This window comes from Stegostoma tigrinum, unplaced genomic scaffold, assembly GCF_030684315.1.
Source record: "Stegostoma tigrinum isolate sSteTig4 unplaced genomic scaffold, sSteTig4.hap1 scaffold_275, whole genome shotgun sequence".
In the NCBI taxonomy this organism is placed as follows: Eukaryota; Metazoa; Chordata; class Chondrichthyes; order Orectolobiformes; family Stegostomatidae; genus Stegostoma; species Stegostoma tigrinum.
In genome coordinates this window covers 205,153-220,594 of record NW_026728203.1, presented here as the reverse complement: position 1 = coordinate 220,594, position 15,442 = coordinate 205,153, and the positions used below count along the sequence as shown (strand labels likewise).

General features: G+C 45.2%; 1 protein-coding gene and 1 pseudogene across 1 annotated transcript; both read left to right on the top strand.

Annotated features, from left to right (window-relative positions):
- The first annotated feature begins 603 nt into the window (after positions 1-603).
- Positions 604-2,807, top strand: LOC132208070 (ferritin heavy chain A-like; annotated as a pseudogene).
- Positions 2,808-13,535: 10,728 nt separating this feature from the next.
- On the top strand, positions 13,536-15,442 carry LOC132208072 (ferritin, middle subunit-like; the record flags this gene model as incomplete). Its single annotated transcript, XM_059643816.1, has 3 exons — positions 13,536-13,637; positions 14,607-14,753; positions 15,323-15,442. Coding segments are annotated over exons 1-3 (369 nt in total), but the record flags the coding sequence as incomplete, so codon positions are not given.

Sequence of the window (15,442 nt, the reverse complement as noted above, 5' to 3'; positions counted from 1 at the left end):
AACGTATCCTTAGATTGCAAACCCGGGTCCTGGCCTCCCCCATAATCAGGAACATCCTTCCTGTCTTTTCCACAGCTGACACTGTTATAATTTTCTATGACCCAGAGACAATTTCCCACCCTTCTTTCCCAAATCCCAGCACAACAAGCTGAGAAACGGATGCCCCTCTTCCTCACTGAATCCTTCATGCAGTTGGTCACAACCACCTTAATTTTTAAAAAATGTGTAACTTTTTTGAAACCAAATTGACTTCTTTTAGAAAAGAACCAAATGACCCATGACCTGATTGAGTGGTGCAGAAGGTTTGAGATGCCGAATGGCCTCCTGCTGTTCCAATCACAGAATAACCATCCAGACCTGGCTCTCATCTCCACCTCTGATCAGCTCTGCTTAACACACCCTCCCCCTCTCTCTCATTGGTGCCTGTATGCATGGGTGGTTCCTGATTGGCCGGCAGCAACTGTCAGTCATCATCAGTTCTGCCTCTCTCTGTGTGACTGCAGGATGGTCCCAGGACTATAAATACAAGAGCCTGGGGGAGAGAGAGACTTAGTTCTAGAGTTTTCTTGGTGCTTGTGAGCAGGAATAGTGAAGATGGTTTCCCAAGTGTGTCAGAACTACCACAAGGACTGTGAGGATGCTGTTAACAAGCAGATCAACCTGGAGCTCTATTCCTCCTATGTTTACCTCTCCATGGTGAGCTTTGTGGAATTGAAGCCTGCGCTATGATAGTGTTGACCTGTTTGGTTTTTACGCTGGGTTAATGAATTAGCTGTAACATGTATTATTTTCTGTGGCCCTTCCCCTGTTGCAATCTAGTGCAGGTCTTAACACTGACTCTCTGTTCAAAACCTGACCATTGTCTTCATGTCCAACTGGCTCCTGGATGTGGATGCCCAGCTTGCTGTCTCTGGACAATGTAACCCTTGGTGATTTTTCATCTAACTCTGGAGGGATGATGTGTTTTTTGTCAATAACTAAATTTTAAAATTGGTTGCATTCCTTTTCTCAACAAAAGCCTTCCCTGGTGGAAACTTTTCCTGACACAAATATACTCCTTTTTGTTTGAAAACTTGCCCTAGTCACCAGACTGTCTTGTGCTCAAGATGTAAAGTTCCCTGAACTAAAAGAACAGCAGCTGATGGACACTAAACACCAACAGAAAAGCTCTAAACATCTGGTTGAAAACCAAGCTCTGGGTCCACTGACCCTTTCTCAAGTGGCTTTGAGCTATGCAATGTGAGGAAAGAGGCACATTTTCACACTATGAATGTGATTTTTTTTTTTTTCTCTCCCTAACAAAGCAGTTAGAATTCTGTGGAGTGGATGGTAGGACACTGGGGTTATTCAGGTGGGTGATGGTGATAATGAGGCTGCTGACTGAGATTTCTGGCTGTGCTAATGAACACATGTCCCTTCATTCAGTTGGACAGGGGTTGAACTGGTCTCCACCTCCTGAACAATAGTGTTTCTAACCTGCAGAGCAGGGATGTCTAATGGCTATAGACAGCTCTCCACTTCATCAGGCACTATGCGTCTCTCTCTCTCTTGACCACAGGCCAGGGATTGCATTTGCTTTTTGTCCTTGATTTCCAGAATGCTGGTGAAATATCTGCACAAAGGCTGGTTAAGTATCTGTTGTTTGGGTTATAATCCATGGAAGGTGACTTCCTGCTTTTGTCTGTTTTTTTAACCACTTAAATGTGGAATCAAGATGGTGCCCAGGTTAGTTCCTGAGTGAGGAGTGTCATTCACGAATTTCAGACAGTTTCCTTTTAACCTCTCTCTCCCCCCACAGTTCTCTTACTTTGACTGGGATGATGTTGCCCTGCATCACTTTGCTGAGTTCTTCAAGGAGCAGTCCCATGAGGAACGGGAACACACTGAGAAACTGATGGCATTCCAGAATAAACGTGGCGGTCGAGTTGTCCTGCAGGACATTAAGTTTGGATTCTGAAGCCTTCTGTTTTGCAGCTATTTGTGAGCAGCTACAATCGACTGGTATCTCCCTCTATTTAGCTTTAGCATTGAACAAATACTGAGTGAAGGGGAGGTTGTTCAGAAAAATAGGCTTCCTTTAGGTGACAGGAAATAGTCCGCAATTGAGATGAACCAGAATAGTGAGTAGATATCAATGTGAATGACTCTCCTTTAGACAGAATGAGGGAACAAAAGCTAAGACAGGAAATTGTTGCAGTGTGGAAAGCAGCAGTGTCCAGCCTTTCTGAATCTGGAAGATGTTTCTAACACCACAATAGTGATACAACTGCCTGCTGAACTCTGCTTTCTGTTCCCACTTCCCTCCCTCCAGAAGCCAGAGCGGGATGAGTGGGGCAATGGTCTGGAGGCAATGCAGAGAGCTCTGCAGATGGAGAAGGTGTGAACCAGAGTCTGCTGGATCTGCACAAACTCGCTTCTGGCCACACTGACCCTCATGTGAGTTTGTAAACTTTATTCTCTCTCTTCCTTGGAAGAAAGTGATGTTTGTGCACTCTCTCAGTTTAAAAATCCAATTACCTTCTCCAAGCCTCCTGCCGGCTGTTAAAACCTATCAAAGGCATCACCTAAGTGGACCTCCACGTGGTAGTGATGGTCACATCTGTCATGTGAAGTCACTTTCAGACACCTTTTTGATCCTCTGGATTAATTTTGTCTTCCAGCTGTGTGACTTCCTGGAGAGGCACTACTTGGATGAGCAAGTGAAGATGATCAAGAAGCTGGGAGATCACATCACCAACCTGAAGAGACTGGGAGCCCCTGACAATGGCATGGGAGAGTACCTGTTTGACAGGCTCACACTCAGCTGAATGGGGTCAATGTGTATGTTGTACATGGTGACATAATGCTAGTTACTTGGTTGTGCTCTGAGCAAATTAAAGTAGTGTTCACCATGGAACTGAGTACTTTGCATAATTTCACAGCTGCTTCTGGCTCTTGGTATTGCTGTTTGACACCTGATCATTAATTCCTTTTCTGTTCTGATTAACCTTTGATTCAATGCCTGCCCCAGTGGTCTGCTCCTTTCTCTTGTCTGTAGGAATTAAGTGGGCAATCCTCGCAGTGGAAATTCCACAAGTGTTCAATTTGGGTTTTTTGGCTAGTAAGCAGTGTTGTATTGACTTTTTATTCCAAACCAGCTTCTAGTCAATATCTTCAGTGAAACCAGCCCCCTGTCTCACTGTTGGACACTGCCCTTGGCAATGTTCAAGTCTCTTTTGTAAATAAGTAGGGGCAGGAAATAGCAGGTTTGGGGAGCATCTGTGCAGAGAACTGTTCTCAGTCCCAGGACCCAAGCTACAGTCATATCTTGTGACAGATGTTGCCAGACCTGTGAGGCTTTCCAGCAATTTTTTTGTCGCACTTCAAATCTAGTGATTTGAGCATACTTTCACTCTTTTGAACAGGAATATATAGTGGAACATCCAGCATCTAAGATGCACTGATCTTTAGCATTTTAGATAAGCAATTGTGTCCAGAGCTGGGAAATTGTTTACTCTCTTTTGCTGCAGTGGGGGAAGGAGTAAGGGCACTGCCTGATTGTAGGAGAATGGCAAAATTTGTTTTCTCGTGTATCAGTCTGTCTAGAAGCAGAAAATGATCCTCATTACGTAATGCAGCAGTGCCCACCTTGGAGCCCCTGTGGTAGAACTTCTATCATTGATCTGCAATGTAGAGATGCCAAAGGCTCAGTAAAAATAAAGCTAGAATGCAAATGCCACTAGCAGAAAGCAGCAGTTTGTGTGCGTAGCAAGGAAATAAGCTCTCCTGATGTACACTGACCGGCATGTACCTCCACCTGCAATGCACTATGGCTGCCTAATTACTGATGCGCAGGGGTGACAGTTTCCTTTATTTAAAGGATGAGGATGTCTCTGAGCTGACATTTATTTATCCAATGTTCCCAAGGCCAGGTCAGAGTCACACACATGGCTGTGGTTGCAGCGTCATATGCAGGCCAGACTAGGTAAGGATGGGTTTTTGACACTGAATATAATGCTCCTCATCAGCTTCTTAATTCTAGAACTCCAGAGAGTTGTCGCACAGAATTAGGAGATCAGTCCACCACTCCAGAAACTTGATGGCCTCCAGCAGCCACTAGATTCATTCTTTGCACCACTGACACACACGGAGTACACTGTGTACCGCCTCCCAAAAGCTGTAGAAATCCACCAAAGCTCCTGAGACAAGACTTTCCAAAGCCCTAATTAGTTGCCATGGGAGAAAGGCATCTGACACGGGGGAAAACGACCCCCTCTAAGTTCTCCATCGCGCTACCTGCCATCCTGAGTTGGAAACATAACACTCCAGTGTCGGTGGATCAGAATCCTGGAATTCCCTCACTAAGAACATTGTGGATCTGACTACAGCAAATAGGCAACAGCAATTAAAGAAGGAAAGCCACCCCATTCTCTTGTGGTGGGCATGATCTCAGAGCGGGTCAAATACCTCTGGCTGGGCCTTCTTCTTTTGTGAAATTGTCAAGTTCTAGCTCAACTCCATCTCGAGTGCACGGTTCTAGTAGGTTCAATCCAAAGATGCTTACGCACAGAATTTCTGGAATGAACCTGGGCAGAAAGTTAATTGGCTCCGATGATAATCGTTTTCCCAAGTCCCTCGATGTAGAAGTGGACGGGATGTCTGTGCTTGAAATTTACAAGTGGATTCATGGATTTGATAGGGTAGATAGAGAGATCCTGCTTCTTTTCAATTCGCATCCAGGACTGAGAGGGGGGAATATGATTACATTCCTAGTAGTAGAAGTAAATCATCCATGATAAAGCAAAAAACAGCTGCTTTTTGGAAAGGATAATATGTGAATGAGCAGTTAGATATTTATTCGGTAAGATATTGATGTTGCCAATCACTTTCCCATTAGAACATATGACCAAACAGGTAGATGAGAGAAAACCGGTTGATGTGGTGTATATGCATTTCGGCAAGGCGTTCGATTAGGCTATTGTACAAAATGTGGAGGAATGAGACTGTGGGAGATATAGCAGTTTGGATCAGAAATTGGCTTGCTGAAAGAAGACAGGGTGGTGGTTGATGGGAAATGTTCATCCTGGAGACCGGTTACTCGCGGTGTACCGCAAGGGTCCGTGTTGGGTCCACTGCTGTTTGTCATTTTTATAAACGTAGAAGGATGGGTTAGTAAATTTGCAGACGACACTAAGGTCGGTGGAGATGTGGATAGTGACGAAGAATGTTGTAGGTTACAGAGAGACGTAGATAAGTTGCAGAGCTGGGCTGAGAGGTGGCAAACGGAGGTTAATGCGGACAAGTGTGAGGTGATGTACTTTGGTAGGAGGAACCGGAAGGCAAAGTACTGTAAGATTCTTGGTCGTGTAGATGAGCAGAGAGATCTCGGTGACCATGTACACAGATCCTTGAAAGTTGCCACCCAGGTTGACAGGGTTGTTAAGAAGGCATACAGTGTTTTAGCTTTTATGAACACAGGGATCATGTTCCGGAACCAAGAGGTTATGCTGCAGCTGTACAAAACTCTTGTGCGGCCGCACTTGTAGCATTGTGTACAGTTCTGGTCACCGCATTATAAGAAGGATGTGGAAGTTTTGGAAAGGGTGCAGAGGAGGTTTACTGGGATGTTGCCTGGTATGGAGGGAAAGTCTTACGAGGAAAGGCTGAGGGACTTGAGGCTGTTTTCGTTAGAGAAAAGAAGGTTGAGAGGTGACTTAATTGAGGCATATAAGATAATCAAAGAGTTAGACAGGTTGGAAAGGGAGAGCCTTTTTCCTAAGACGGAGACGGCGAGCACGAGGGGCATAGCTTTAAATTGAGGGGTGAAAGATATACGACAGATGTCAGAGGTAGTTTCTTTACTCAGAGAATAGCAAGGGTGTGGAACGTTTTGCCTGCAACGGTAGTAAATTCACCAACTTTAAGTACATTTAAGTTGTCATTGGACAAGCATATGGACGTACATGGAATAGTGTAGGTTAGATGAGCTTCAGATCGGTATGACAGGTCGGCACAACGTCAAGGGCCGAAGGGCCTGTACTGTGCTGTCATGTTCTCTGTTCTATAACATAAAAGATGAATGCATTTAAGATTATTTTCATTAGAAGGGTGATGGGGTCGGGGGGGAACCTGACTGAGGTCAACAAAATCATGAGAACTATAGACAAGGTGAATAGCAAGAAGCTTTTTCCCAGAGTCGGGGATTCAATGACTCGGCGTCATGAGTTCAAAATAAGAGCAAAGTTTCGAGGGGATTTGGTTAGATTGCCTACAGTGTGGAAACAGGCCCTTTTAGCCAAAAATGTCCACACTGGCCCTTAAAGCATCCCACCAAAACCCCCCACACTTCTGAACCCTACGGGCAATTTATCATGTGGATGTGTGGCAAGCTCTTTACGCAGAGGTTGAAGGGTGCCTGGCACACGTTGCATGTGGAGGTGGGAGACGAAGTCACGCAAGTGTCCTTTTAAGATGTATCTGGACAGGTACATGGATGGGCAGGGAGCAAAGGGATACTGACCCTAGAAAAGAGATGACAGACTTACACAGGATCTCGATCGGTGCAGGCTTGGAGGGCCAAAGGGCCTGCTCCTGTGCTGTGATTTTCTTTGTTCTTAAGTGTGCAATCAAGATGGTGACCAGGTTAGTTTCTGATTGAGGAGTGCCATTGATTAACATCAGATATGTTTCCCTTTCCTGCCTTTCTCTTCCCCACGGTTCTCTTACTTTGACCGGGATGATGTTGCCCTGCGTCACTTGGCTGAGTTCTTCAAGGAGCAGTCCCATGAGGAGCAGGAACACGCTGAGAACCTGATGGCTTTCCAGAATAAATGTGGGGGCCGAATCCTCCTGCAGGACATCAAGGTTAGATTCTGAAGCCTTCTGTTTGCAGCTTTTCGTGAAATACCACTCAATTGTGGCTAGCTCAATCTGTTTAGCTTCAGGGCTGAACAAATGCTGTATGAATGGGGGGTTGCTCACCACAATAAGATTCCCTTCACTAAAAGGAAACACTTTTGCACTTGTGATTGAACAACAGTTGGCAATTGTGATCATCCAGCATTCTGGATGGTGAGCAAATATCAGTGTCTAACGCTGCTTTGGACAAGATGAGGTGTCAAAAGGGAAAACAGAAATCTTTCAGGTGCCGAAAGCATCAGTATGAAGCCTTTATACATCGAGAAGATGTTTCTGATGCCTTGATATCATTCTGATCACAGCATAGCAGGATCTGTTTAGAAATGTCCCCTTCAAGAACAGTACCAAATACAGCATGTGTTTTACCAAGGTCAAGTTGGCCTGTAGTACCTCCCCTACAATGATGAGGGATAACTAACTGATCAGATGTAGACTAATGATACAACTGCCTGCTGAGCTGTGCTTTCTGTTCCTGCTTCCCTCCCTCCAGAAGCCAGAGCAGGATGAGTGGGGCAATGGTCTGGAGGCAATGCAGAGAGCTCTGCAGATGGAGAAGGATGTGAACCAGAGTCTGCTGGATCTGCACAAACTCTCCTCTAGCCACACTGACCCTCATGTTAGTTTGTAAACTTTTCTCTCTCTTTCTTGGAAGAAAGTGGTGTGTTTGTGCACTCTCTGGGTTAAAAATCCAATTACCTTCTCCCAGCCTCCTGCTGGCTGTTAAAACCTTTCAAAGGCATCACCTAAGTGGACCTCCACGTGGTGGTGATGGTCACATCTGTCATGGGAGGTCACTTTCAGACTCCTTTTTGATCCTCTGGACTAATTTTGTCTTCCAGCTGTGTGACTTCCTGGAGAGGCACTACTTGGATGAGCAAGTGAAGATGATCAAGAAGCTGGGAGATCACATCACCAACCTGAAGAGACTGGGAGCCCCTGCCAATGGCATGGGAGAGTACCTGTTTGACAGGCTCACACTCAGCTGAGTGGGGTCAATAATATCTGTTGTACATGGTGACCTCATTCTCGTGAATGGCTTTGGTTGTGCTCTGAGCAAATAAAAGTAGTGTTCACCATGGAACTGAGTACTGTGTCACTTCATAGCTGCTTCTGGTTGCTGTTTTAACAAGTGATCACAAAATGGATTTTGTTCTTTGACAACCTTTTGATTCACTGCCTACCCCAGTTATTGGCTCGGTGTTTGCTTCTGCTGAGCGTCTGTCTGTAGGGATTGAGTGGGCAATCTTGACCTTGGAAATGCCACAACTGGCAAACATCTGCATTGCAGACAATGCCACAACAAAATCTGTCCTCCGCTTCCCCAGGACAATTTTTCAGGACCAGCTTCTGGTCAAAACCATGACTGAAATCTGTCCTGTGCCTAAACAATTGGCATTGCCAAGGCCTGTCCATTCACTCACTCTTCAGCATTTTTGGAAAAACCAAGCTGACACTGGAAACCAGGAACAAAAGCTGCTGGGAAATCTCAGGTTTGGTAGTGAGAAGTGTTGAACAGAACCGGGACACGAGACACGTGTTTATCTCTTGACTGATTTTGTTGGCAGGCCATGAGGTGTTTTCCACCTACTTGTTCTCTTGCTTCAATTCTACTGACTTTAATAGGTCACAAAATTCCTCATTAGAAGAATATAAAGTTGACCAATCGTGCAAGGTACACCTGCTTTTCTGCAACTGTTTACCATTTACATGTTTCCTGAGCTAGAGAATTGGTTTCTCTAGTATGTCCTTTCCATTCAGTAGAATGAAAGCTCTGCTTTCTCCCTGACAATGCTAATGACTATGGCCTCTATTAGGCAATGAAGCAGTGCCCACCTTCTAAAGCATCTGCTGTAACTCCTGTCCTTGCTCTGCAATGCAAAGGTGACAAATGCTGAGGACACCTGGTGAAAATCAAGCTAAAAACAAAATACCACTTGCAGAAGTCAGTAGTTCCAATTTCCTTTACATTTAATTGTGAAGAAAATCAGCTTTCTGATGTAATCTGGCCTCCATGTGGCTCCACACACGCTGCATTGGGTCTAGCTCATTGCTGTCAATCACAATCAGTCACTGGTTTCTAATGGGTGACCACTGACAATTCCTTGACAGGATAAGGATGTCACTGACCAGGCAGCATTTATCCTCTCTCTGAACTGCCCATGGGACAATTAGTCAACCACAGTGCTTTAGGCTTGGTGTCATATACTGGCCAGACCAGGTAAGGATGGCAGTTTGGCAGTTCCCTTCCCTGAATGACTTCAGTGAAAAGGATATTTTATTCAGACGAGGAATTGCATGCTCATTTTTAGGTTCTTAATGCCCGTAGAGAGTTGTTCAGACAGAATCAGGACAATGGGCATCAGTCCAACACTCCAGAAGCTTAAGAGTTGCCAGCTCAGAGCAGCCACGAGATTCACTCCTTCCACCACTGACACACAGGGACTGCAATGTGTACTATCACCAAATGTTGTAGAAATCCACCAAAGCTCCTTAGACAACACCTTCCAAAGCCCCCATTACTTGCCATGGGACAAGGGCAGCAAATACATGGAACACAACCGCCTCTAAATTCTACACCAAACCATTCACCATCCTGAGTTGGAAACATGGTCCCATTCCCCTAGGTTGCTGGATCAGAATCCTGGAATTCCCTCCCTAACAGCATTGGGGATCTGCCTACACCAAATGGGCAACAGCAATTCAAGAACATAAGCCACCACATTCTCTCATCTAATGTTAGGCCTGATCTCCGAGGGTTTCAACTACCTCTGGCTGATGGTTCTTTTGTGAAATTGTCAAGTTCTAGCTCAACCACTGCTGGAGTGCTCAGTTCTAGCAGCTTCGACCCAAAGATGGTTATGCACAGAATTTCTGCAATGAACTTGGACAGAGAGCTGGTTCATTGATGACAACGGCTTGTCCCAGTCCCTCTGTGTAGAAGGTTAAGGGATGGCCGTGTTTGAAATTTCAGAGGATTAATGGATTTGACAGAGTGAACAGACAGAATCTATTTCTTGTCTATGGTCATTGAGGACTGTGTGCAAAATAGGATTATAGTTTTCACATTCCAACTGAATCATCCAGGATAATGTCAAAAACAGCTTCTTTGTGGAGAAGATAATATGTGCACGTGCTGTTAGATATTTATTGGGTAAGGCTTGACTTTGACAATCACTTTCTAATTTCAACACTAAAAATATGTGAATAACACATTTTGTTTGAGAAACATAGAAAGACAAAACAGGCTCGATGTTACAAATCTGATGTGAGTACAGGAGCAGAGAGACTTTGGGTTTCAAGTATGTGATTATCTGAAAGTGACCAGCCAAGATGAAGCTGTTATTGAGAAGGCTGAGGTGAACCAAGCATGTGGATGAGGGAAGGGCAGTTGACATGGTGTACATGGACTTCAGTAAAGCCTTTGATAAGGCTACACATGGTAGGCTATTGGAGAAAATACAGAGGCACAGGATTGAGGGAGATTTAGCAGTTTGTATTAGAAACTGGCGTTCTGTGAGAAGGCAACGAGTGGTGGTTGATGGAAAATATCCAGCCTGGAGTCAGGTCACTCGTGGTGTGCCTCAAGGATCTGCTTTAGGACCACTGCTGTTTGTCATTTTTATAAATGACTTGGACGCAGGCATAGGTGGATGGGTTAGTAAGTTTGCAGATGACACTAAAGTCGGTGGAGTGGTGGACGGTGTGGAAGAATGTTGCACGTTGCAGGGAGACTTGGATAAACTGCAGAATTGGGCTGAAAGGTGGCAAATGGAGTTCAATGCAGATAAATGTGAGTTGATTCACTTTTGGGGGAATAGCAGGAAGGCAGAATACCGGGTCAATGGAAAGATTCTTGGCAGTGTGGATGTGCAGATGGCTCTTGGTGTCCATGTACATAGATCCCTGAAAGTTGTCACCGAGGTTGATGATGCTGATAAGAAGGCTTACCGTGTGTTAGGTTTTATTAGTAGAGGGATTGAGTTCCGGAGCCGTGATGTCATGCTGCAACTGTACAAAACGCTAGTGCGGCCTCATTTGGAATATTGCGTGCAGTTCTGGTCACCCCATTACAGGAAGGATGTGGAAGCATTGGGAAAGGTGCAGAGGAGATTTACCAGGATGTTGCCTGGTCTGGAGCGCAGGGCCTATGAAGAAACGCTGAGGGACTTGGATCTGTTCTCATTGGAGAGAAGTAGGCTAAGAGGGGATTTAATAGAGACATACAAGATGATCAGAGGATTAGATAGGGTGGACAGTGAGAGTCTTTTTCCGAGGATGATGACTTCAACTTGTACAAGGGGGCATAGCTACAAATTGCGGGGTGGTACATTTAAGACATTTGTCAGAGGCAGGTTCTTTACTCAGAGAGTGGTAAGGGCGTGGAAAGCCCTGCCTGCCAATGTAGTTAACTCAGCCACGTTAGGGGCATTTAAACAGTCCTTGGATAAGCATATGGATGATGACGGGATGGTGTAGGAGGTGGGGCTTGGATTAGCTCACAGGTCGGCGCAACATCGAGGGCCGAAGGGCCCGTTCTGCGCTGTATTGTTCTATGAACCTTGTGTTTTCAAATTGAGGCATCGAGTATAAAAGCAATGAATTGATGTTACACCTCTACAAATCATTGGTTAGACCACATTTCAATTATGTACTCAGTTCTGGGCGTGGCATTCAAGGAAGGACAAGAAGAACCTGCAAAAGAGTTCAAAGGAGATTTATCAGAATGAGCCCAGGAATGAGGAATTTTAGAGACACGGAAAGATTAAGGAAAATGGGGTAAATCTCCTTGCAGGTGACCTTATTGAGAGGTGACCTTGTTGACGTGATCAAAACTATGAACAATTTTGATAGAGTAAACACGATATTCTGATTTCAGCAGTTGACTTGTCAGTGACGAGGGGTCACAGTTTGTCAGTAGGGGAGATCAGAGTGAAATGGGAAGAAACCTCTTTGCTCAGAAAGTTGTTCGGATTTGGAATGTGCTGCCTGGGAGAGTGACAGAGATGGATTCCATGGGTGGTTTCAAAACAAGAGTTGGATATGTCGTTAGAAGTGACGAATTTAGAGAGTGACAGAGATAGGGCTGGAAAGTGGGACTAATCAGGTAGCTCTTTCAGAAGCTAATACAGGAACGGTGGGCTGAACTGCCTCCTGTTGTGAAGAACGCTCTGAATTTCCACCCAGGAAATTCTGAGAGTTTGGGGACAGGGTTTGAATTCCACCTGTAGAAGGCACCTTTAATGTGGGAAAGCTGTTACACATCAGCAGAGACATGGTCCTTTACATAAGGTAGACCCAGTTCCACTGGCAAAGAAATGTTGACTGGGGATCCCCCCACTGCTGGCCTTCACCCACTGTCACAGCCAACGATCGCACACACCTAATCTTCTACCTGGATGGCCGCTGGGGACTGGTTTTGCATTGCACTTTGTCAGGACCCTCCCCTCGATCGTACCGTCCAGGGTGGCCCTGCCACGAGGTGAAATCCTCTTCAGGTATCACTCTGAGAACCAACAGAACACTCGAGGCTCTCCATCACTGCGAGGTGACAATCCACAGGCAGGAGCTGGAGGCAGGGAGATTCTGCTCAGGTACAGACCCACCACAGAATCGGAGAATTGTTATGGCACAGCAGGAGGCCATTCGGTCCTTTGTGCCTGTACCTGTTCTGGTTGTTTTCTAAATCTGCCTGTAGAGATGATTTAAGATCTCTGGATCTGGTAGGAACTTGTACCAAGGCCTCCTGGTCCAAAGCTAGGGACATTACCCCTAAACCACAAGACCCTGGCTGCGCTGGTTGCACAAACATAGAATCATAGAAAATAAATGTTGAGTCGGCCATTCATCCCTTGCAGCCTGCTCTGCCATTCATGTGATTGTGGCTGATTCCATTACTCAGCACCATATTCTCACCCTTTTGATCCAGCCCTCAAAGCTCTCCCCAATTCCTGTTTTGGCTTCAATCCTTTTCTGTGGCAGAGAATTCCACAGGTTCCACCGCTTCGCCCCCCCCCCGAGGTGAAGAGATTTCTCCTCACCTCAGTCCTAAATGTATTCTTAGACTGCAAACCCTGGTCCTGAACTCCCCCATAATCAGGAACATCCTTCCTGTCTTTTCCACAGCTGACACTTATAATTTTCGATGACCCAGAGACAATTTCCCAACTTTCTTTCCCAAATCCCAGCACAACAAGCTGAGAAACTGATGCCCCTCTTCCTCATTGAATCCCTCATGCAGTTGCTCACAACCACCTTAATATAAAAAAATGTGAAAACTTTTCTCAAACCAAATCACCTTCTTTTAAAAAAGAACCAAATGACCTCTGACATGAGTGAGTGGTACAGAAGGTTTGAGATGCCGAATGGCCTCCTGCTGTTCCAATCACAGAATAACCATCCAGACCTGGCTCTCATCTCCACCTCTGATCAGCTCTGCTTAACACACCCTCCCCCTCTCTCTCATTGGTGCCTGTATGCAGGGGTGGTTCCTGATTGGCTAGCAGCAACTGTCAGTCATCATCAGTTCTGCCTCTCTGTGTGACTGCAGGATGGTCCCAGGACTATAAATACAAGAGCCTGTGGGAGAGAGAGACTTAGTTCTAGAGTTTTCTTGGTGCTTGTGAGCAGGAATAGTGAAGATGGTTTCCCAAGTGTGTCAGAACTACCACAAGGACTGTGAGGATGCTGTTAACAAGCAGATCAACCTGGAGCTCTATTCCTCCTATGTTTACCTCTCCATGGTGAGCTTTGTGGAACTGAAGCTTGTGCTATGATAGTGTTGACCTGTTTGGTTTTTACGCTGGGTTAATGAATTAGCTGTAACATGTATTATTTTCTGTGGCCCTTCCCCTGTTGCAATCTAGTGCAGGTCTTAACACTGACTCTCTGTTCAAAACTTGACCATTGTCTTTGTGTCCAACTGGCTCCTGGATGTGGATGCCCAGCTTGCTGTCTCTGGACAATATAACCTTTGGTGATTTTTCATCTGACTCTGGAAGGATGATCTGGTTTTGGTCAATAACTAACTTTTTTAAACTTGGTTGCATTCCTTTTCTCAACAAAAGCCTTCCCTGGTGGAAACTTTTCCTGACACAAATATACTCCTTTTTGTTTAAAACCTTGCCCTATTCACCGGACTGTCTTGTGCTCAAGGTGTAAAGTTCCCTGAACTAAAAGAACAGCTGCTGTGAGACATTAAACACTAACAAAAATAGCTAGAAAAGCTCTACAGAGCTGGAAGAAATCCAAGCTCTGGGTCCATTGACCCTTTCTCAGAAGTGGCTTTGAGCTATGCAATGTGAGGAAAGGGGCACATTTTCAGACTGGTTTTTTTCTCTCTCTCTAACAAAGCAGTTAAAATTCTGTGGAGTGGGTGGTAGGACACTGAGGTTATTCAGGTGGGTGATAGTGATAATGAGGCTGCTGACTGAGCTTTCTCATTGTGTTAATGAACACATGTCCCTTCATTCAGTTGGACAGGGGCCAAACTGGTCTCCACCTCCTGAACAATCGTGTTTCTAACCTGCAGAGCAGAGATGTCTAATGGCTATAGACAGCTGTCCCCTTCATCATCCATGGAAGGTGACTTCCTGCTTTCTGTTTTTTAACCACTTAAATGTGGAATCAAGATGGTGCCCAGGTTAGTTCCTGAGTGAGGAGTGTCATTCATGAATTTCAGACAGTTTCCTTTAGCCTCTCTCTTCCCACAGTTCTCTTACTTTGACCGGGATGATGTTGCCCTGCATCACTTTGCTGAGTTCTTCAAGGAGCAGTCCCATGAGGAACGGGAACACTCTGAGAAACTGATGGCATTCCAGAATAAACGTGGAGGTCGAGTCATCCTGCAGGACATTAAGGTTGGATTCTGAAGCCTTCTGTTTACAGCTTTTTGTGAGCAGCTACAATCTACTGGTATCTCCATCTATTTAGCTTTAGCCTTGAACAAATACTGTGAAGGGGAGGTTGTTCACCAAAATAGGATTCCTTTAGGTGAAAGGAAATACTCTGCACTTATGAGGGCAATTGAGACTCACCAGAATAGTGAGTAGATATCAATGTGAATGACTCTCCTTTAGACAGAATGAGGTAACAAAAGCTGAGACAGGAAATTGTTGCAGTGTGGAAAGTAGCAGTGTCCAGCCTTTCTGAATCTGGAAGATGTTTCTAACGCCACAATAGTCAAGCCAGAAATTACTTCCATTGGTACCCATTCTCTGCATGTGAATTCAGAGAATCTACATTCACAGTAGAATGTGTTTACAAAATTTGTATTCCCTCAGTACAAAATCTAGCTGTCGTCTTCCAATTCAAGTTGGTTTGCAGTACCTCCCCTACAATGATGAGGGATAACTAACTGATCAGATGTAGACTAATGATACAACTGCCTGCTGAGCTGTGCTTTCTGTTCCTGCTTCCCTCCCTCCAGAAGCCAGAGCAGGATGAGTGGGGCAATGGTCTGGAGGCAATGCAGAGAGCTCTGCAGATGGAGAAGGGTGTGAACCAGAGTCTGCTGGATCTGCACAAACTCTCCTCTGGCAACACTGAC